This window comes from Procambarus clarkii, chromosome 33, assembly GCF_040958095.1.
Source record: "Procambarus clarkii isolate CNS0578487 chromosome 33, FALCON_Pclarkii_2.0, whole genome shotgun sequence".
NCBI lineage: Eukaryota > Metazoa > Arthropoda > Malacostraca > Decapoda > Cambaridae > Procambarus > Procambarus clarkii.
This window is the reverse complement of record NC_091182.1, coordinates 8,495,049-8,517,021: the sequence shown is the minus strand read 5'-3', so window position 1 is coordinate 8,517,021 and position 21,973 is coordinate 8,495,049. Positions and strand designations below refer to the sequence as shown.

Sequence of the window (21,973 nt, the reverse complement as noted above, 5' to 3'; positions counted from 1 at the left end):
CTACCCTTCACCACCACCTTCCATATCCTTCACCACCTTCCCTACCTTTCAAAACCTTCCCTACCCTTCACCACATTTCCTACCATTCACCACCACCTTCCCTACCTTGTACAATCTTCCCTAACCTTCACCCCGTTCCCTACTCTTCATCACCTTAACTACCCTTCACCACCTTCCCTACCCTTCACCACCACATTCTCTACCTTCCACCATCTTCCCTACACTCCACCACTTTCCCTACCCTTCACCACCTTCCCTACCTTTCACCATCTTCCCTACGTTTCACCACCTTCTCTACCCTTCACCACATTTCCTACCCTTCACCACCACTTTCCCTACCTTTCACCATCTTCCCTTCCCTTCACTACCTTCCCTACCCTTCACCACCTTCCCTACCCTTCATCACTTTCCCTAACCTTCACCACGTTTCCTACCCTTCAGCACCTTCGCTACCCTTCATCACATTTCCTACCCTTCACCACCACTTTCCTTACCTTTCACCACCTTCCCTACCCTTCACCACCTTCCCTACACTTCACCACCTTCCCTACCCTTCACCACCTTCACTACCCTTCACCACCTTCCCTACCCTTCATCACCTTCCCTACCCTACTTCACTACCATTCACCACCTTCCCTATCCTTCATCACCTTCCCTACCCTTCACCAGCATCCCTACCCTTTACCACCTTCCCTACCCTTCATCACCTTCCCTAGCCTTCACCACCTTCCCTACCCTTCACCAAATCCTCACCTTCCCTACCCTTCATCACCTTCCCTACACTTCACCAAATTCCCTACTCTTCACCACCACCTTCCCTACATTTCTAAATCTTCCCTAACCTTTACCACTTTCACTCCTATTCACCACCTTCCCTACCTTTAACCATCTTCTCTACGTTTCACCACCTTCCCTACCCTTCACTATCTTCCCTACCCTTCACCACCTTCCCTACCCATAATCACCTTCACCACCCATCAGCACCACCTTCCCTACCCTTCACCACCACCTTCCATATCCTTCACCACCTTCCCTACCTTTCAAAACCTTCCCTACCCTTCACCACATTTCCTACCATTCACCACCACCTTCCCTACCTTGTACAATCTTCCCTAACCTTCACCCCGTTCCCTACTCTTCATCACCTTAACTACCCTTCACCACCTTCCCTACCCTTCACCACCACATTCTCTACCTTCCACCATCTTCCCTACACTCCACCACTTTCCCTACCCTTCACCACCTTCCCTACCTTTCACCATCTTCCCTACGTTTCACCACCTTCTCTACCCTTCACCACATTTCCTACCCTTCACCACCACTTTCCCTACCTTTCACCATCTTCCCTTCCCTTCACTACCTTCCCTACCCTTCACCACCTTCCCTACCCTTCATCACTTTCCCTAACCTTCACCACGTTTCCTACCCTTCAGCACCTTCGCTACCCTTCATCACATTTCCTACCCTTCACCACCACTTTCCTTACCTTTCACCACCTTCCCTACCCTTCACCACCTTCCCTACACTTCACCACCTTCCCTACCCTTCACCACCTTCACTACCCTTCACCACCTTCCCTACCCTTCATCACCTTCCCTACCCTACTTCACTACCATTCACCACCTTCCCTATCCTTCATCACCTTCCCTACCCTTCACCAGCATCCCTACCCTTCACCACCTTCCCTACCCTTCATCACCTTCCCTAGCCTTCACCACCTTCCCTACCCTTCACCAAATCCTCACCTTCCCTACCCTTCATCACCTTCCCTACACTTCACCAAATTCCCTACTCTTCACCACCACCTTCCCTACATTTCTAAATCTTCCCTAACCTTTACCACTTTCACTCCTATTCACCACCTTCCCTACCTTTAACCATCTTCTCTACGTTTCACCACCTTCCCTACCCTTCACTATCTTCCCTACCCTTCACCACCTTCCCTACCCATAATCACCTTCCCCACCCATCAGCACCACCTTCCCTACCCTTCACCACCACCTTCCATATCCTTCACCACCTTCCCTACCTTTCAAAACCTTCCCTACCCTTCACCACATTTCCTACCATTCACCACCACCTTCCCTACCTTGTACAATCTTCCCTAACCTTCACCCCGTTCCCTACTCTTCATCACCTTAACTACCCTTCACCACCTTCCCTACCCTTCACCACCACATTCTCTACCTTCCACCATCTTCCCTACACTCCACCACTTTCCCTACCCTTCACCACCTTCCCTACCTTTCACCATCTTCCCTACGTTTCACCACCTTCTCTACCCTTCACCACATTTCCTACCCTTCACCACCACTTTCCCTACCTTTCACCATCTTCCCTTCCCTTCACTACCTTCCCTACCCTTCACCACCTTCCCTACCCTTCATCACTTTCCCTAACCTTCACCACGTTTCCTACCCTTCAGCACCTTCGCTACCCTTCATCACATTTCCTACCCTTCACCACCACTTTCCTTACCTTTCACCACCTTCCCTACCCTTCACCACCTTTCCTACCCTTCACCACCTTCCCTACCCTTCATCACCTTCTCTAACCTTCACCACCTTTCCTACCCTTCACCACCACCTTCCCTACCCTTCAACACCACCTTCCCCTCCCCTTCACCACCACCTTCTTTACCCTTCACCACCTTCCCTACAATTCACCACCTTCCCTACCCTTCACCACCTTCACTACCCTTCACCACCTTCCCTACCCTTCATCACCTTCCCTACCCTTTACCACCTTCCCTACCCTTCACCACCTTCCCTACCCTTTAGTCACTTTAGTCCCTATAGTCATCCAAGGCAGGTTGGTGATGAGTTAAACGTTTTTCCTGTAAGGGGTAACTGATGTAATGTATGATCTGTATGCGGATGGGTCGAAGTCTGCCGAGAGCAATGGCTTCGTTATTTGTCCTGATTGGTCCCTTATGCCCAGTTCATGATTTGTCACAGCGTGCATAATACGAAGTGTTAATTAAGTTAATCAGAAATGTGCGAACCTTAGCCAGCCACAGAACCTAGCCTTCCTATCGAAAGATGATCATCTGCTGGGGCGACCTTCTGTTCAGGGAGCATCACTATATTACTGCATCTAGGATATCTACACGACCAGTATCAGCTCACTGAAGTGAGAGTAAGACCAACGACATGGGTTGCTACTGCTGTAAGCCATCTTACTTCGGGAAAGATAATTCTTCTCTTCACGATCTTCAGCTCAAATTGCACGGCGACGCAACATGGGTTAAAAAGCATAAGAAGAACCTTAAAGTTCGGGATCTTGGAAGTGGAGGTCATGGAAAGACCCAGCTATGGCACCTTCCTGGTCTGGACGCACCCGTTGTTCTTAAGGTTATCTTAAATACTGAGACCGGGACCAAAGATATGCTACGAGAAGTGGATATCATGAGACTTCTTGATGGTGCTGGAGGAGCCCCGTATGTTCTCTGCACGTACCCTGAGGACAGGTGTTATTTCATGACGTACGTCGGCGCAGAGAATCTCCGGGATTTAATTTATAAGCAGTTAAATGGATTAATACGTCTGGAGGATTTATTTTGGCTTCGAGTGATTGAGGACGTAATTGTCAAACTCAACGAGATTCACCAAAAGGGCGTCGTACATGGAGATTTTAAGTCAAATAACATCATTATAGATCGAAGCGACCCAGGAAAGCCACGGGCAGCCATTATAGACTTCGGTATATCAGTTTTACAAGGACAAGTCGTAACTAAACGACAGGAGCCACAGCAAGTGGAAAAATTGTTGACTAAAAGTCCTTGGTACGCCTACGAGGCGGCGATGGGGTCGCTGGTCACCTGCAGCGCTGATGTGGTAGGATTGTCATATATGATCTACCAGGTTGTTAAGGCCATGGTGTGTAAGCCTTATGAGCTTCAGGATTGTGTCCAATTAGGAATGAGTCGCAATGAGTCAGAAAGACCAACTTTGCACGAGTTCTTGCGCAATACCCGGAGCGCTATCCAGTTTTATTGAGAGGTCAGTTAGTGTAGAATAAATTAGGGTGAGTCACAGTGGATAGGGATAATTACTCATCCCTACCCACCAAAAAAAAATGTGTGTGTGTGTGTGTTTACTAACATAAGCAAGAGCAGAAGGATAGCAGTCATCCATCCATGACTCACGTCCTCTCATCAAACCCTCAGTCGTATGACTGTCCAACCATCACTTACGGTGGACGGTAGAGCATAATGCAGCTCGGCGTTCAATCCCGAACCGTCCACAAGTGGTTGGGCACTAGTCCTTTCCCCCCACCCCGTCCCATCCCAAATCCTTATCCTGATCCCTTCCAAGTGCTATATAATCGTAATAGCTTGGGGCTTTGTCCTGATAGTTCCATTCTCTTCTTGACAATGTTCCTAGGGAAGAAGGTGAAGGGTAGGGAAGGTGGTGAGGGGTTGGGAAGGGGGTGAAAGGTAAGGAAGTTGGTGAAGGGTAGGGAAGGTGATGAAAGGTAGGGAAGGTGGTGAAGGGTAGGAAAGGTGGTGAAGGGTAGGGAAGGTGGTGAAGGGTAGGGAAGGTGGTGAAGGGTAGGGAAGGTGATGAAGGGTAGGGAAGGTGGTGAAGGGTAGGGAAGGTGATAAAGGGTAAGGAAGGTGGTGAAGGGTAGGGAAGGTGGTGAAGGGTAGGGAAGGTGGTGAAAGGTAGGGAAGATGGTGAAGGGTAGGGAAGATGGTGAAGGGTAGGGAAAGTAGTGAAGGGGAAGGAAAGTGGTGAAGGGTAGGGAAGATGGTGAAGGGTAGGGAAGTTGGTGAAGGGGTAGGGAAGGTGGTGAAGAATAGGGAAGGTGGTGAAGAATAGGGAAGATGATGCAGGGTAGGGAAGCTGGTGACGGATAGGGAAGATGGTGAAGGGTAGGGAAGGTGGTGAAGGGTAGGGAAGGTGGTGAAGAGTAGGGAAGGTGGTGAAGTGTAGGGAAGGTGGGGAAGGGTAGGGAAGGTGGTGGTGAAGGGTAGGAAAGGTGGTGAAGGGTAGGGAAGGTGATGAAAGGTAGGGAAGGTGGTGAAGGGTAGGGAAGGTGGTGAAGGGTAGGGAAGGTGGTGAAGGATAGGGAAGGTGGTGGTGAAGGGTAGGGTAGCTGGTGAAGGATACGGAAGATGGTGAAGGGTAGGGAAGGTGGTGAAGGGTAGGGAAGGTGGTGAAGAGTAGGAAAGGTGGTGAAGGGTAGGAAAGGTGGTGAAGGGTAGGGAAGATGGTGAAGGGTAGGGAAGATGGCGAAGAGTAGGGAAGATGGTGAAGGGGTACGGAAGGTGGTGAAGGGTAGGGAAGGTAGTGAAGGGTAGGGAAGGTGGTGAAGGGTAGGGAAGACGGTGAAGGGAAGGTGATGAAAAGTAGGGAAGGTGGTGCTGAAGAGTAGAGAAGGTGGTGGTGAAGGGTAGGAAAGGTGGTGAAGGGTAGGGAAGGTGATGAAGGGTAGGGAAGGTGGTGAAGGGTAGGGAAGGTGGTGAAGGGTAGGGAAGGTGGTGAAGGTTAGGGAAAATGGTGAAAGGTAGGGAAAGTGGTGGTGAAAGGTAGGAAAGGTGATGAAGGGTAGGGAACGTGAAGAAGGGTAGGGAAGGTGGTGAAGGATAAGGAAGGTGGTGGTGAAGGGTAGGGAAGCTGGTGAAGGATAGGGAAGATGGTGAAGGGTAGGGAAGGTGGTGAAGGGTAGGGAAGGTGGTGAAGAGTAGGAAAGGTGGTGAAGGGTAAGGAAGATGGTGAAGGGTAGAGAAGATGATGAAGAGTAGGGAAGATGGTGAAGGGGTAGGGAAGGTGGTGAAGGGTAGGGAAGGTGGTGAAGGGTAGTGAAGGTGGCGAAGGGTAGGGAAGGTGGTGAAGTGTAAGGAAGGTGGTGAAGGGTAGGAAAAATTATGAGGGGGTAGGGAAGGTGGATAGGGTAGGGAAGGTGGTGAAGGGTAGGGAAGGTGGTGAAGGGTAGTGAAGGTGGTGAAGGTTAGGGATGGTGGTGAAGTGTAGGGAAGGTGGGGAAGAGTAGGGAAGGTGGTGAAGGGTAGGGAAGATGGTGAAGGGAAGGTGATGAAGGGTAGGGAAGGTGGTTAAGGGTAGTGAAGGGGGTGAAGGGTAGGGAAGATAGTGAAGAGTAGGGAAGATGGTGAAGGGGGTAGGGAATGTGGTGAAGGGTAGGGAAGGAGGTGAAGGGTAGGGAAAATGGTGAAAGGTAGGCAAAGTGGTTGTGAAGGATAGGAAAGGTGATGAAGGGTAGGGAAGGTGGTGAAGGGTAGGGAAGGTGGTGAAGGATAGGGAAGGTGGTGGTGAAGGGAAGGGAAGCTGGTGAAGGATAGGAAAGATGGTGAAGGGTAGGGAAGGTGGTGAAGGGTAGGGAAGGTGGTGAAGAGTAGGAAAGGTGGTGAAGGGTAGGGAAGATGGTGAAGGGTAGGGAAGATGGTGAAGGGGTAGGGAAGGTGGTGAAGGGTAGGGAAGGTGGTGAAGGGTAGGGAAGGTGGTGAAGGGTAGGGAAGATGGTGAAGGGAAGGTGATGAAAGGTAGGGAAGGTGGTGCTGAAGAGTAGAGAAGGTGGTGGTGAAGGGTAGGAAAGGTGGTGAAGGGTAGGGAAGCTGATGAAGGGTAGGGAAGGTGGTGAAGGGTAGGGAAGGTGGTGAAGGGTAGGGAAGGTGGTGAAGGGTAGGGAAGGTGGTGAAGGGTAGGGAAGGTGGTGAAGGATAGGGAAGATGGTGAAGGGTAGGGAAGGTGGTGAAGGGTAGGGAAGGTGGTGAAGAGTAGGAAAGGTGGTGAAGGGTAAGGAAGATGGAGAAGGGTAGAGAAGATGATGAAGAGTAGGGAAGATGGTGAAGGGGTAGGGAAGGTGATGAAGGGTAGGGAAGGTGGTGAAGGGTAGTGAAGGTGGCGAAGGGTAGGGAAGGTGGTGAAGTGTAAGGAAGGTGGTGAAGGGTAGGAAAAATTATGAGGGGGTAGGGAAGGTGGATAGGGTAGGGAAGGTGGTGATGGGTAGGGAAGGTGGTGAAGGGTAGTGCAGGTGGTGAAGGGTAGGGATGGTGGTGAAGTGTAGGGAAGGTGGGGAAGAGTAGGGAAGGTGGTGAAGGGTAGGGAAGATGGTGAAGGGAAGGTGATGAAGGGTAGGGAAGGTGGTTAAGGGTAGTGAAGGAGGTGAAGGGTAGGGAAGATAGTGAAGAGTAGGGAAGATGGTGAAGGGGGTAGGGAAGGTGGTGAAGGGTAGGGAAGGTGGTGAAGGGTAGGGAAAATGGTGAAAGGTAGGCAAAGTGGTGGTGAAGGATAGGAAAGGTGATGAAGGGTAGGGAAGGTGGTGAAGGGTAGGGAAGGTGGTGAAGGATAGGGAAGGTGGTGGTGAAGGGTAGGGAAGCTGGTGAAGGCTAGGAAAGATGGTGAAGGGTAGGGAAGGTGGTGAAGGGTAGGGAAGGTGGTGAAGAGTAGGAAAGGTGGTGAAGGGTAGGGAAGGTGGTGAAGGGTAGGGAAGGTGGTGAAGGGTAGGGAAGGTGGTGCAGGGTAGGGAAGGTGGTGAAGGATAGGGAAGATGGTGAAGGGTAGGGAAGATGGTTAAGGGGTCGGGAAGGTGATGAAGGGTAGGGAAGGTGGTGAAGAGAATCAGTTGCTCTACCGCAGGTACAGACCCAGTAAGCTCAAGGAGGATGACGATTGGGCAAAGGTCGAACAACTAGTGGTTCCCACCAGCCTACGGCCCGATATTCTACACCTTGCCCACGCAGCACCTTCTCACTATGGTTTTAACAAAACCTACCACGGAATCAGACACGACTACTTCTGGCCAGGTATGGTTAAAGACGTCAAAAGTTACGTGCAACAGTGTCATACATGGCAGATGACAGGTAAACCTAACATCTCTATTCCCAAGGCTCCATTGACTCCGCAGGAGTCAATGGAGCCTTGGGAATACTGCGGAGCCAGTATTCAAGGCTACTGCGGATATAAGGCTACTGCGGAGCCTTGACAAGGCTTGACAAGTAGCCAGTCAAGGCTACTGCGGAGCCTTGACTGCGGAGCCAGTCAATGGTTCCGCAGGAGCCTGCGGAACCTTTCCACAGACTCATCATAGACTCTGTTGGTCCTTTACCCCGGACCAGTTCTGGCAACGCCTATATACTAACTATCCTGTGTCCTACCACCAGATTCCCCATTGCAGTTCCAGTAAAGAACATTATGGCTGCTACTTTGGTGAAACAACTATTGAAGATCTTCACCCAGTACTCGGATAGTAATCTTGGGCATAGCATTTTACCAAATCACCTCATTCTTTGGGGCACACGTGAGGAACACAAATGCGAACATTTGTCCGGACTGATGGTCAAGTGGATTAAGGCGTCTTGTACATACCAGTTGCGTTGCTCCTGGGAGTATGGGTTCGAGTCACTTCTGGGGTGTGAGTTTTCAGTTGCATATTGTCCTGGGGACCATTCAGGCTTGTTCGCATTTGTGTTCCTCACGTGTGCCCCAAAGAATGAGGTGATTTGGTAAAATGCTATGCCCAAGATTACTATCCGAGTGCCGGCGGTGGGGTGGTTCAAATAGCTTCGGCTATCACCTCATTATGTCCGGTCGTGATGGTCAAGTGGATTAAGGCGTCTTGTACATACCAGTTGCGTTGCTCCTGGGAGTATGGGTTCGAGTCACTTCTGGGGTGTGAATTTTCAGTTGCATATTGTCCTGGGGACCATTCAGGCTTGTTCGCATTTGTGTTCCTCACGTGTGCCCCAAAGAATGAGGTGATTTGGTAAAATGCTATGCCCAAGATTACTATCCGAGTGCCGGCGGTGGGGTGGTTCAAATAGCTTCGGCTATCACCTCATTATGTCCGGTCGTGATGGTCAAGTGGATTAAGGCGTCTTGTACATACCAGTTGCGTTGCTCCTGGGAGTATGGGTTCGAGTCACTTCTGGGGTGTGAGTTTTCAGTTGCATATTGTCCTGGGGACCATTCAGGCTTGTTCGCATTTGTGTTCCTCACGTGTGCCCCAAAGAATGAGGTGATTTGGTAAAATGCTGTGCCCAAGATTACTATCCGAGTGCCGGCGGTGGGGTGGTTCAAATAGCTTTGGCTATCACCTCATTATGTCCGGTCGTGATGGTCAAGTGGATTAAGGCGTCTTGTACATACCAGTTGCGTTGCTCCTGGGAGTATGGGTTCGAGTCACTTCTGGGGTGTGAGTTTTCAGTTGCATATTGTCCTGGGGACCATTCAGGCTTGTTCGCATTTGTGTTCCTCACGTGTGCCCCAAAGAATGAGGTGATTTGGTAAAATGCTATGCCCAAGATTACTATCCGAGTGCCGGCGGTGGGGTGGTTCAAATAGCTTCGGCTATCACCTCATTATGTCCGGTCGTGATGGTCAAGTGGATTAAGGCGTCTTGTACATACCAGTTGCGTTGCTCCTGGGAGTATGGGTTCGAGTCACTTCTGGGGTGTGAGTTTTCAGTTGCATATTGTCCTGGGGACCATTCAGGCTTGTTCGCATTTGTGTTCCTCACGTGTGCCCCAAAGAATGAGGTGATTTGGTAAAATGCTATGCCCAAGATTACTATCCGAGTGCCGGCGGTGGGGTGGTTCAAATAGCTTCGGCTATCACCTCATTATGTCCGGTCGTGATGGTCAAGTGGATTAAGGCGTCTTGTACATACCAGTTGCGTTGCTCCTGGGAGTATGGGTTCGAGTCACTTCTGGGGTGTGAGTTTTCAGTTATATATATATATATATATATATATATATATATATATATATATATATATATATATATATATATATATATATATATATATATATATATATATATATTGTGACGATAATCTCTTTCAAGAGAGATTGAGCCTGCTCTTCTCTACATCAAGTTACGTATATTATACAAGAATAAGATGCTACCTTCAAGATTCGTCTACTAGTAGCAGAAAACGTTTTGACCAGGAGGCAAACGTACCCAAGACTCACCCCCTCCTCCACACTCCCGCAACGCCGGCTCGTCATCAACCAGCCAACTACTCTTCCCAGCCTGCCTGCTCCTGATTGGTGACTCGCCGACTGCACACCTGCACTACTGCACCTCACCGCCTTGTACCTGAGTCGATGTCTGGGCTTGAACTAGCCATTGAAGTCAGAATATCCTTGTCCTCTCAAGCAGTGAACAACTAACTGATATATGCTGTGTATCAGGTGGATGTTTCTCAGCTAGCGCCATATTCTCAGCCCCTGATTATTTTTCACTGTGTATTTATATTATTGTAGAGTAACTTCATCCCTATTATTCATTTATGTTATATGTTTTTGACTTGTTTGTTTGCACTGTACATAGCCAAGGGATTGTCTTTGTTTATAATTTGTTTTCTATATTAATTATAGTTTTATTGTTCATACTATGTGTTTTGTGTATCTTCCCTTACTTTACCACAGACAAACAGGCAAGCAGTCTATCTTTTTTTTGTAAGTGTGACTAGGCATATACACCAGCCATTGAACGGCTGCCGAACATGTACACTCCTACTCTTTCCTGTCACATTTAATGGGTGCCTGCCCGGGAGCTTCACTCAGGTACTAGTACTAGAACATCAATTTGTGGTAAGCGTACTTGGCTTTGATACAGTTGCTTTTCAATATTTTCATTACTTTTAATATTTATATGGTGTTGTGTGTATTGTGCATTCCGAGAGTAGCATATTGTGAGTGTTGGATAACTTTGGATTACGAGGTGACTGTAGGCTGCAGTCATTCTCTTAATTGGTCATCCCTCCCTCCGTGTTATTACTCGTGTTTTCCACCTTTTGTCCCTAGGATATTTCTCAATCTCAGACAGATCATCATTTTGGGTACCCTGGTACTGTGGTTTGTCTTTGGGTCAAAGCACCCTATCTTCTGCAATCCGACCGAAGGAGGATGAAGAGTGCCATAGTTCCTCTAGCACGGACTACGTTGCTGAGTTCGGACCTCAACAGCAGTTCTCATCACCAGTTGACACTCGCACCCCAACACGTCGGTCAGAGATGATGATATTTACTTAGGTAGGGAATTAGCTTTCTTTTTTCAGAGCACAAAGTTCGCTAATTCTGTAAGTATCATATTTCATTTAGTGGGAAAACCCTTGCTTCTGTTCTATAGAGACTCAGCAAGGTATGCCTACATTCTTGGACTACCTTATTCACTTTTGAAACAATTAGATGTTTCATTTGTTTTAGAAACTATAAGTTTCATTTATTTAGTAGGATTTTCTTTCCCTTATTCTCTTACATTGAGTACCGGGTACAAAATTTCCTGCGATTTTGATTGACTAATCATTTACCATTCTAAAATTAACATTAATTGTTAAATATTAAATTCCACAGGATAGTTTCCAGTTGCCACGTTATCCTGTTACTGACACTTACCATATCACAAGTATTCGTTGTACATTTATTTGCTATTTTTCACCATGTTTCGTCTCCAAGCTTTTCGTAACGATCCAGCAGGTGAAATAGGAAACTTAAGTCGTGCCAATAGGACCGAATTACAAACTCTTGCACACGAGTATCAACTAGATGTTCCCCATGGAGCCAACAAAAATGAATTGCACAATTTAATAATGGATCACCTCTTAGATTAAGGGAAGATTGACTCTGAAACTCACGAAAATTATTCTATTGCAGATAAACATGCTCTGGCCACTATGAAACTCAAGCTCGAGCGGGAGCAACAGAAAGCTCTACAAATGAGAAAAGAAGAAGCTGCAATCAGAAAGGAAGAACAAGAACGAGAAGCGACCCTCGCGAAAGAAGCTCTCCATATAAAAGAAAGAGAGGCTGCAATCAGGAAAGAACAGGAACGTGAAGCCACCCTCAAGGAACGTGAGACTGTACTACTCAGTGAGAGTGAGCGAGTACAGCTTGAAGCAAAACAACGTCACCTGGAGATGCAACACGAGCATGATAAGAAGCAAGCCGATATGGCTATAGTATGTCGACAACAAGAACTCGCGTTGGAAACTACACACCACACTCAGCGCCAACAAGCTACCGCTAATCTTCCCGTAAGTTTCAATGTCTCCCATGCAAGTAAGTTAATGCCACCATTCGTTGAGACAGAGATTGATGTATTTTTCACCACTTTTGAGACCCTAGTTAAAAAACTTAGCTGGCCTGCTGATCAATGGTCTACCCTTCTCAGAGTGCATCTCACAGGTAGAGCTGCAGATACTCTCAGTACCTTAGCATCTGAGAATGACTACCAGACCCTGAAGCAAGCAGTTTTGGACGCCTACCTTCTCTCCACCGAAAGCTACAGATGAAAATTCCGTGATTATCTAAAGGCAAGTACCACCACCTTTCTAGAATTTGCCAATACCAAGAAAAGATATTTCATGAAATGGCTGGAAGCAGCACATGTCTCTACAATTTCAGAACTCGTCAACCTCATGCTAGTTGAGGAATTCTTGAGACGCGTTCCCCCTTCCGTCTGTTTATATTTAGCAGATAAAGAAGAAACCGACTACATCAAATATGCAAGGTCAGCTGACACCTACAGCCTCATCCACCGGCTTACACCAGAACCACCTTCCAGTAAGAAGTCTTCGTATAGTTATGATAAAGTGAGTGCCGATCAAGCAAGCTCTCAATTGTATTGTAAGTATTGCAAGCTCTATGGACATACCATAGATAGATGTGGGAAGGCTCAATACAAAGGCAATGAAACTCCTAAACCCAAACCGACTCCTCCTCAGTCCGGTAAGCCTGTGATGAATGTTGGTGTTCCTGTTAATGATCTTTCTCTCTTCAGCAAACACCTGTATCCTGGAACTATCTCTACCAACGGTATAGATTCGGAGGGACGTTTCAAATTGAAGATCTTGAGGGACACAGCGGCTCTTCAGTCCATAATATTGAAATCAGCTGTGCCTAACATCACCTACACCACCATCACCTGGTTTCAGAACAGGGAGCTCTTGCCTGTCGCAGTTGCTGGACCACTATGATATGGCATTAGATGCTATGGAAGACAAACAAAACGCTGATGTAATTTACACAGATTTCGCAAAACCTTTTGATGAATGTGACCATGGTGTTATTGCACATAAAATGCGTTCAAAAGGAATTACCGGGAAAATAGGCAGATGGATCTACAATTTCCTGACTAACAGAACCCAATGTGGAATAGTCAACAAAATAAAAACCAGCCCATCAACCATGAAGAGCTCAGTCCCCCAGGATACTGTGCTTGCTCCAGTACTTTGTCTCATCCTCATATCGGACATAGACAATAACACAACCTATAGCACTGTATCATCCTTTGCAGATGACACTAGGATTTTCATGAGAGTTGGCATCATAGAGGACACAGCAAACCTCCAATCAGATGTAGATCAGGTCTTTCTATGAGCTACAGAAAATAATATGGTGTTTAACGAGGATAAGTTCCAGCTCATGCGCTATGGAAAAATTTAAAATATAAAAACAGAAACCACGTACAAAACTCAGACAAATCATAACATAGAACGAAAAGGCAATGTAAAGGATCTGGGTGTACTCATGTCGGAAGACCTTACCTTTAAAGAACACAATAAAGTAGCCGTCACAACTGCAAGAAAAATGACAGGTTGGATAACAAGAACTTTTCACACTAGAGATGCTATACCGATGATGATACTTTTCAAAACGCTTGTGCTCTCTAGAGTGGAGTACTCCTGCACAATGACAGCCCCTTTCAAAGCTGGAGAAATTACTGACCTGGAGAGCGTGCATAGATCCTTTACTGCTAGAATCCAACCAGTAAACATCTAAATTACTGGGACCGACTAAAGAGCCTAAATCTGTACTCCCTTGAGCGCAGGTGGGAGAGATACATAATAATTTACACATGGAAAATAATTGAGGGGCTGGTCCCAAACCTGCACACAGAAATAACATCACATGAGACCAGAAGACATGGCAGGATGTGCAAAATACCCCCGTTGAAAAGCAGAGGTGCAACAGGTACTCTGAGAGAGAACTCTATCAACATCAGAGCCCCGAGACTGTTCAACACGCTTCCACTACACATAAGGGGCATAACTGGCCGACCCCTCACAGTGTTCAAGAGAGAACTCGATAAGCACCTCCAAAGGATATTTGATCAACCAGGCTGTGTCTCATACGTCAGGCTGCTCGCAGCCGCGTTTAACAGCCTGGTTGATCAGTCCAGCAACCAGGAGGCTTGGTCGACGACCGGGCCGCGGGGACGCTGAGCCCCGGAAGCACCTCAAGGTAACACCGGGGAAACCGTCCTTATCACTGACCTCACTGCTACTACTCCGTATACACTCGCCAGAGTCCACCTGGATTGTCCTTTTGTGACCGGTGAGTCCAAGTTGCCATCAGGGAAAAGCCTTTTCCCCATGTCTGGAGTGCAACTTCTCCTGGGCAACGACTTGGCAGAAGATCTGCAACCGTCCAACCTAATCATCATGGACAAACCCAAGGTGTGTAACTCTGTTGTGGACAATCCCATCTTTAAATATGTTTCAGCAGAGGTCCAAGAAAGTGATGAAGTTTCTCCTCCGGTTTTGGTGACCACCCGTGCACAAGCTGCACCCCCGCAACCAGCTGACTCTACTGCTACCGCTGTCCCTCAAGACCCTCAGAATCTACCACCGAATCTTACTAGTTTGGATTTCCGTAAGTTACAGAGGGAAGATCTATCATTAACACCATTATTCTTCCAGGCTGAGACTTAACTTGACAGTATTCCTGAGTTCTTCCTAGAGAATCAGTTGCTCTAGCGCAGGTACAGACCCAGTAAGCTGAAGGAGGACGACGATTGCGCAAATGTCGAACAACTAGTGGTTCCCACCAGCCTACGGCCCGATATTCTACACCTGGCCCACGGAGCTCTTTCTCACTATGGTTTTAACAAAACCTACCACGGAATCAGACAAGACTACTACTGGCCAGGTATGGTTAAGGACGTCAAAAGTTACGTGCAACAGTGTCATACATGTCAGATGACAGGTAAACCTAACATCTCTATTCCCCAGTCCCCATTGACTCCTATTCAGGTGCCTGCGGAACCTTTCCACAGACTCATCATAGACTGTGTTGGTCCTTTACCCCGGACCAGTTCTGGCAACGCCTGTATACTAACTATCTTGTGTCCTACCACCAGATTCCCCATAGCATTTCCAGTAAAGAACATTATGGCTGCTACTGTGGTGAAACAGCTATTGAAGATCTTCACCCAGTATGGATTTCCAAGAGAGGTTCAAAGTGACTGTGGCACCAACTTTACCAGTGATCTCTTCAAGAAGACACTGGAAGAGTTCAACCTCACACAGGTACTGTCCAGCCCCTATCATCCTGCTTCACAGGGTTCTCTTCAACGTAGTCATCAGACTATTGAAGCACTCCTAAAGAAATTTTCCAATGAAACCTTTAAGGACTGGGATAAACAACTTGACCTCATTATGTGCATTTTCAGAAGTCTCCCCAATGAGTCTCTAGGAGTATATTCTTATGAGATGCTCTATGGACGTAAGTGCCGTACTCCTCTCAAAGCTTTAAAAGACTCTCTACGTAATGCCACCTTCAAGTGACCCTCAGAATGTGCCCCAGTTTCTTCAAAACTTAAAACACATTCTAGAGAGAGTACGTAAATTTGCTAATGACAATCTACTGAAAGCTCAAGGAGAGGATGAAGACTCATTTTGACCAACGCAGCAAACTAAGGAAATTTAAACCAGGAGACTTCGTGTTGGCATATTTTCCTATCCCAGATTCTCCATTGCAAAACACGTTTTCAGGACCTTACCGCATCAAGGAGTGCAGAAACAACCATAACTACGTTCTTGAGACTCCAGATAGGCGGCGGAAGACCCAGTTGTGCCACGTCAACCTCCTAAAGCAGTATCAAGGTACTCCCCCTAATGTGTTGGTATCATTATCCACCTTTAAAGGTCCATACCTCCACAGTGAGACCTTCCCTGCTTCTCCTCCCGAAAGCACTAACACTGAGTCAGTGCCTTCCAACTCGGAAATCCTTAATGATCTTCATACCTATTTGCAGGACAGTAATTGTGCTCCTCTCATCAGAATCTTCAAGGAGCATCAGAAGTTGTTCAGTGATGATCCACAGGAGTGTAATGTGGTTCAGCACGACATCCATCTACTCCCTGACACCCGGCCGATTCGTCAACCTTTCTACAGAATCAGCCCGAGCAAAAAGGAAGTAATGCGTGCTGAGGTACAATACCTCCTGGATCATGAGCTGGCCACCCCTTGTGAGTCCTCTTGGGCCTCACCCTGTATCTTGGTGCCGAAACCGCAAGGTAAAGTGAGGTTGTGTACCGATTACCGGAAATTGAATCTTGTGACTATCAAGGATGCTTACCCATTACCTAGAATAGATGACATCCTTGACGTCATTGGTAATGCTCGGTATTTATCCAAACTAGACTTACTCAAGGGATACTACCAAGTATGTTTGACAGAGCTAGCTAAGGAAATATCTGCCTTTACCACTCCTTTTCGCCATTACAGATACGAACGCCTTCCATTTGGACTATGTAATGCCCCGGCCACCTTCCAGCGAGCTGTCAACCGCGTCATCCAGGGCTTAGATAACACCTACGCCTACTTGGATGACATCGTTGTGGCAACCAACACCTGGAGCGAACATCTGCTCCAGCTGCAACGATTGTTTGCCAAGCTCCTGACAGCCAGCCTCACCATCAACTTGGGCAAGTCCACCTTTGCTAAAGGTAAAGTGCGTTATCTTGGTCATGAAATAGGGAGTGGCAGCATAGCTCCTTTAAACATACATACTCAAGCCATCCAGCATTACCCACAGCCTACCACCAGGAAGCAGCTCCTGCGCTTCCTTGGGGTTGCCTCCTACTACCGTAGGTTTGTGATGAATTTTAGTATGGTTGCGACACCATTGATCACTTTAACCAACCCCAAGCAACGGTATCATAAAGACCATTCAGCAGACCATTGCTTTTGAACAACTTAAATTTCTTGTCTGTTCTAATCCTATTCTCGCCTCGCCAGATATCACGAAACCTTTCATCCTCCATGTCGACGCCAGTGGTACCGGTATCGGGGGCGTCCTGATGCAACAACGAGGCGAGGAGGTTCTACCTGTTAACTACTACAGCTACAAGTTAAAACAACACCAGAAGAATTACAGCACTATCGAAAAGGAGCTACTCTCCATCGTCCTGAACTTGCAGCACTTTGAATCATACCTGCAAAGTGCTCAGTTTACCACCATCTACTCAGACCACAATCCCCTACGCTTCTTGCAGCAAGCCCAATTCAACAATCAACGACTTCTACGATGGGCTTTATATCTGCAGAATTTCAACCTGGAGATCTTCAACATCAAAGGTTCTGACAACATCATAGCAGACGCCCTAACAAGAGTCTATGAGGTAGAGACAGCTCCACTTACCACTCTACCACCTGAAGACGGAACTTCACCCGTAAGTGCAGGCTTCGGGGAAGAGTTGTGACGATAATCTCTTTCAAGAGAGATTGAGCCTGCTTTTCTCTACATCAAGTTACATATATTATACAAGAATAAGATGCTTCCTTCAAAATACGTCTACTAGTAGCACAAACGGTTTTGACCAGGAGGCAAACGTACCCAAGACTCACCCCCTCCTCAGCACTCCCTCCACGCCGGCTCGTCATCAACCAACCAACTACCCTTCCCAGCCTGCCTGCTCCTGATTAGTGACTCGTCGACTGCACACCTGCTCTACTGCATCTCAGCGCCCTCTACCTGAGTCGATGTCTGGGCTTGAACCAGTCATTGAAGTCAGAATAACCTTGTGCTCTCAAGCAGTGAACAACTAACTGATATACACTGTGTATCAATGGATGTGTCTCAGCTAGCGCCATATTCTCAGCACCTGATTATTTTTCACTGTATATTTATATTATTATAGAGTAACTTCATCCCTATTATTCATTTATGTTATATGTTTTTGACTTGTTTGTTTGCACTGTACATAGCCAAGGGATTGTCTTTGTTTATAATTTGTTTTCTATATTAATTAAAGTTTCATTGTTCATACTATGTGTTTTGCATGTCTTCCCTTACTTTACCACAGGCAAACAGGCAAGCAGTCTATCTTTTCTTTGTAAGTGTGACTAGGCATTGACACCAGCTATTGGAGGACTGCCGAACATCTACACTCTTACACTTTCCCGTCACAATATATATATATATATATATATATATATATATATATATATATATATATATATATATATATATATATATATATATATATATATATATATATATATATATATATATATATGTCGTGCCTAGTAGCCAGAACGTACTTCTCGGCCTACTATGCAAGGCCCGATTTGCCTAATAGGCCGAGTGATTTTCTTTTTTTTTCAATAAATTGTATCCAATTAGTTTATTTGAATTATTATTATTATATTATATTAGGAACATAAATTGTTCACTTAGTTATGTTAGTTTACGTTAGGTTTAGATAGGTTAGGTTAGGTTAGGTAGGGTTGGTTAGGTTCGGTCATATATCTACGTTAGTTTTAACTCAAATTTAAACAAATTAACTTATATATAATGAAATGAACAGATGTATCATTTCATAAGAAAAAAATGTGAAAAAATATATAAAATCAGGAAAACTTTGCTTATTAGGCAAATCGGGCACGAGTACGCCGAGTACGCCGAGTACGACGTTCTGGCTACTAGGTACAACATATATATATATATATATATATATATATATATATATATATATATATATATATATATATATATATATATATATATATATATATATATATATATATATATATATATATATATATAAACAATCTTCGGCGTCTTTAAGAAGCCGAAGGAGTTAACTACCCTGCCGGTAATTGGCCAAGAATGAAAGACGGAGAGGGGGGAGACTCTGATTGGCTCTTACTGCCCAGGAAGCTGAGAGGAACCAGCCACCTCAAGGGCCACCCACCTCAAGGGCCACTCATCTGAAGGGCCACCCACCTCAAGGGGGCTTTCTCCACTGGAATAAATCTCTTGACCCGGACACCGCCGGGTAGAGCAACATGAATACAGTTCGCCAGAATACAGGAAACTGTAGATCTATTGATCAAAAGTGTTATGATCTCAGCCTGCAGGAGAAACGAGTCTCCCTCCTTGAGAGTTATTCATCAAGCCTGACCTGATTAGAAGGTCTTGCAAATATTGAGGTGATAACACATATGTAAAATAGCTGGTTGGATATGATAAACAATTTGAGATTATGGGCAGTGAAGAAGAAAACAGATAAATGACTGGCTAGGAGATGTGGATATTTTGCTGGAGGCGTGAGGCTCGCTTCTGGAGGGGCTTTGACCTCACTTGAGTGCCAGACATCGCAGGGGAAAGCCTCGCTCCATTGAGCTCCCGTCAGATGGAACCCCTAGTGATATATCTCGAAGAGAAGAGAAGTGTGCAGACGTACCAGCTGTGGAATCGAGCTGGGAACGTTGTGGTCTCAAGTCCTGGTCGACGAAGTGTTTATTAAACCGCCCAGAGGCATTATTGTGGGCCGTGGCAGCGCCCTGACCAAGCTTCGTCAGAGGGAGGAGCACCCTCGACTAGACAATCTGTGGTAAGCACGATATACGCCAGTTCATAGTGATTGCTTTTAGTTGGTCGTGTGCCCAGCGACAGTAGCGATGTTTATTGATAAGTTAGACATGTTTTAATAAGGCAGAAGGCCTGAAATAAGAGAGTGGAGAGGGAGGAACACGGAGCGACATCCGCCTCCTCTGAGCGCTGGCAGGCAACTGAGGGAGCCAGCTCCTGATGGTGAAGGACCCTCCCTGAGTGAGGAGGCCCGCCGGGCGAGGTGGAGTATGGACACGCCCAAAACGGGGGAGTCCACTCTCACTGTATATAGAGGACAGATAGAGGTTTGAGGCAAACATATTGTGTGGTTATTTTTTGTTTGTGTGTTAAAAGGGAAACATTTTTATTTTGAGTGTCGATGGGTTGCAGGTTTGTCCTTTGGGGAAGAAGTTGCTGAGAACTTCGAAGCCAGCACAGATGAAGTAGTTGATGAGACTCCAAGGTAGTGGAGCAGAGGACCTCGAGCTGTGAGGAGAAGCAGTGAAGAGGAGTGTCACGTGCTTCTGTAGAGGTGGTGAGGCACCATAGTTGCTCGAGGGAACTTCATGGTGTAGCAGCCAAGAGAGCTGTGGAGGACCCTAGCAGAAGGGTGAAGCACCGTAGTTGCTCAAGGAAACTTCATAATAGCAGCTTGGAGAAGCTGCAGAGGATCCTGGTAGTGAAGCCCGGAAGAACCTGAAGATATCAGGGTAGTGAACTTCCGGAGGTGGAAGGGAAGTTCTGGTGGATTACTGGTAGGGAGTTGATAGTGTTTGGTTGTCATTAGCGTGCAAGACGCAGTGAGAGGTGAGTGATTGTTGGCATTCTTATGTCAAGGAGTGTTTTATACTGAAGTTTAGAGTTACAGTCGTAGGCTGGATTACCTACAAATGTATGTGTTCTAGGACTGATAGAGTGATCGATTGATCATTGTTGTGTATCAAGGAACATTTATACTGATATATATTATTGCATTCACAGGCTGATTTTCTTTGTACACATTTATTGATACATATATATATTCTCTTGCTGATGGTGCAACAGTGTATGTAGACTTGATCTACTTGAGGAGGTTGATAGTATCAGGTTGTGAATCAGAAGATAGGATACCACTTGGTAAACTGATAATAGAGTTCTGATGGTGTTGAAGAGCAACCTGATTGTAATATTATAGAGTATAGGATTCATTATTATTATATGTGTGTATGTATTGTGTATGTGCTCTGTCCAGTAAATGTATTCAAATTTGCTGGTATTTGACCTTGTCCTAGTGAGGCTTCCCATGAAATAGTACAGAAGGAGAGAGAGAGAGAGAAAGAACCAAGAACCACTGCTGTGAACAGGGTAGAAGGTAATACTATTAAGTCAAAAGGGGATTGAGGAGATCATATCACCTAAGGAGAGAGTGGGGAGTCACAGCGGCTCGAGTGGGTGTGTGCACGTGACAACTAGGCTAAGTATTGGAGCCGCATCCCCTAAATATGTGACGTTGAGCCCCTCTCCAAGAGCCAGAAGCGCCCAGGGTGATCTCCTGGTAAAGTATAGACACTCTACCGAGTTGTGGGTTGGGTTGTCCGTAGAAAAGGATCAACACAACAACACCACCAACCCACAAAACTATAATAATACCCAGTCAAACTTAAAAACAGATGTCTAACCTTCGCATGAAACACTCCAGCGCCCCCCCCCCCCTCCACGTCTCTTTATATTGCAAGGAAACTTGTTCCAAAAATCAGCAACCCTATTTCATAAACCAGTATTTACCCAGGCCTTTTCTAATTCTAATATGTTTTCATTATTTCATATTCTATTTTGCTGGGTTATGTTAGCGTGGTGTATAAATATATGTGTTTTATACATAATATCTACCAGCTAAGATATAATTTAAATATCAATAATTACTACACACATTTCAGATCAAATCTACTAGTAATCAGGCCCAAAAAAGGCTTACTAGAACAAACCATAAGTCTAACACGGACAAAGTTTCTCTACCAGTTAGAATATTACGTCTTGCATATACTGAGCATATCCCATGCGCCGGAGCAACCCCCCGATATATTAGATATTATATATTTGCATATACTTGATGCCTGTTATAGTTATACTGCCTCGTATCTATTTTCTCCCTTCTCTGTCTATTAACTGGTCATTTCAATGCAGTCATCACAATTAGTCGTACAGTCCACAAATCTGTAAATAAATCACCTGACGACGTTTCAGTCCGTCCAGGACTTTATTGGCCCAAGACGGACCGAAACGTCGATGTTTCTTGTATTTTAAGATTTGTGGGTTGATTGACTGCGTCATTTCAGTACTTTCATTTAAGTGTTAAACACACACACACACACACACCCACACACACACACACCCACACACACACAC

General features: G+C 46.1%; 1 protein-coding gene across 1 annotated transcript; it reads left to right on the top strand.

The window, feature by feature from the left end:
• The first annotated feature begins 3,152 nt into the window (after window positions 1-3,152).
• LOC123765341 (serine/threonine-protein kinase PrkC-like) lies at window positions 3,153-3,998 on the top strand. Its single transcript, XM_045753891.1, has one exon. The coding sequence runs from the start codon at window positions 3,153-3,155 to the stop codon at window positions 3,996-3,998; it is 846 nt and encodes a 281-aa protein (XP_045609847.1).
• The last annotated feature ends 17,975 nt before the right edge of the window (window positions 3,999-21,973 follow it).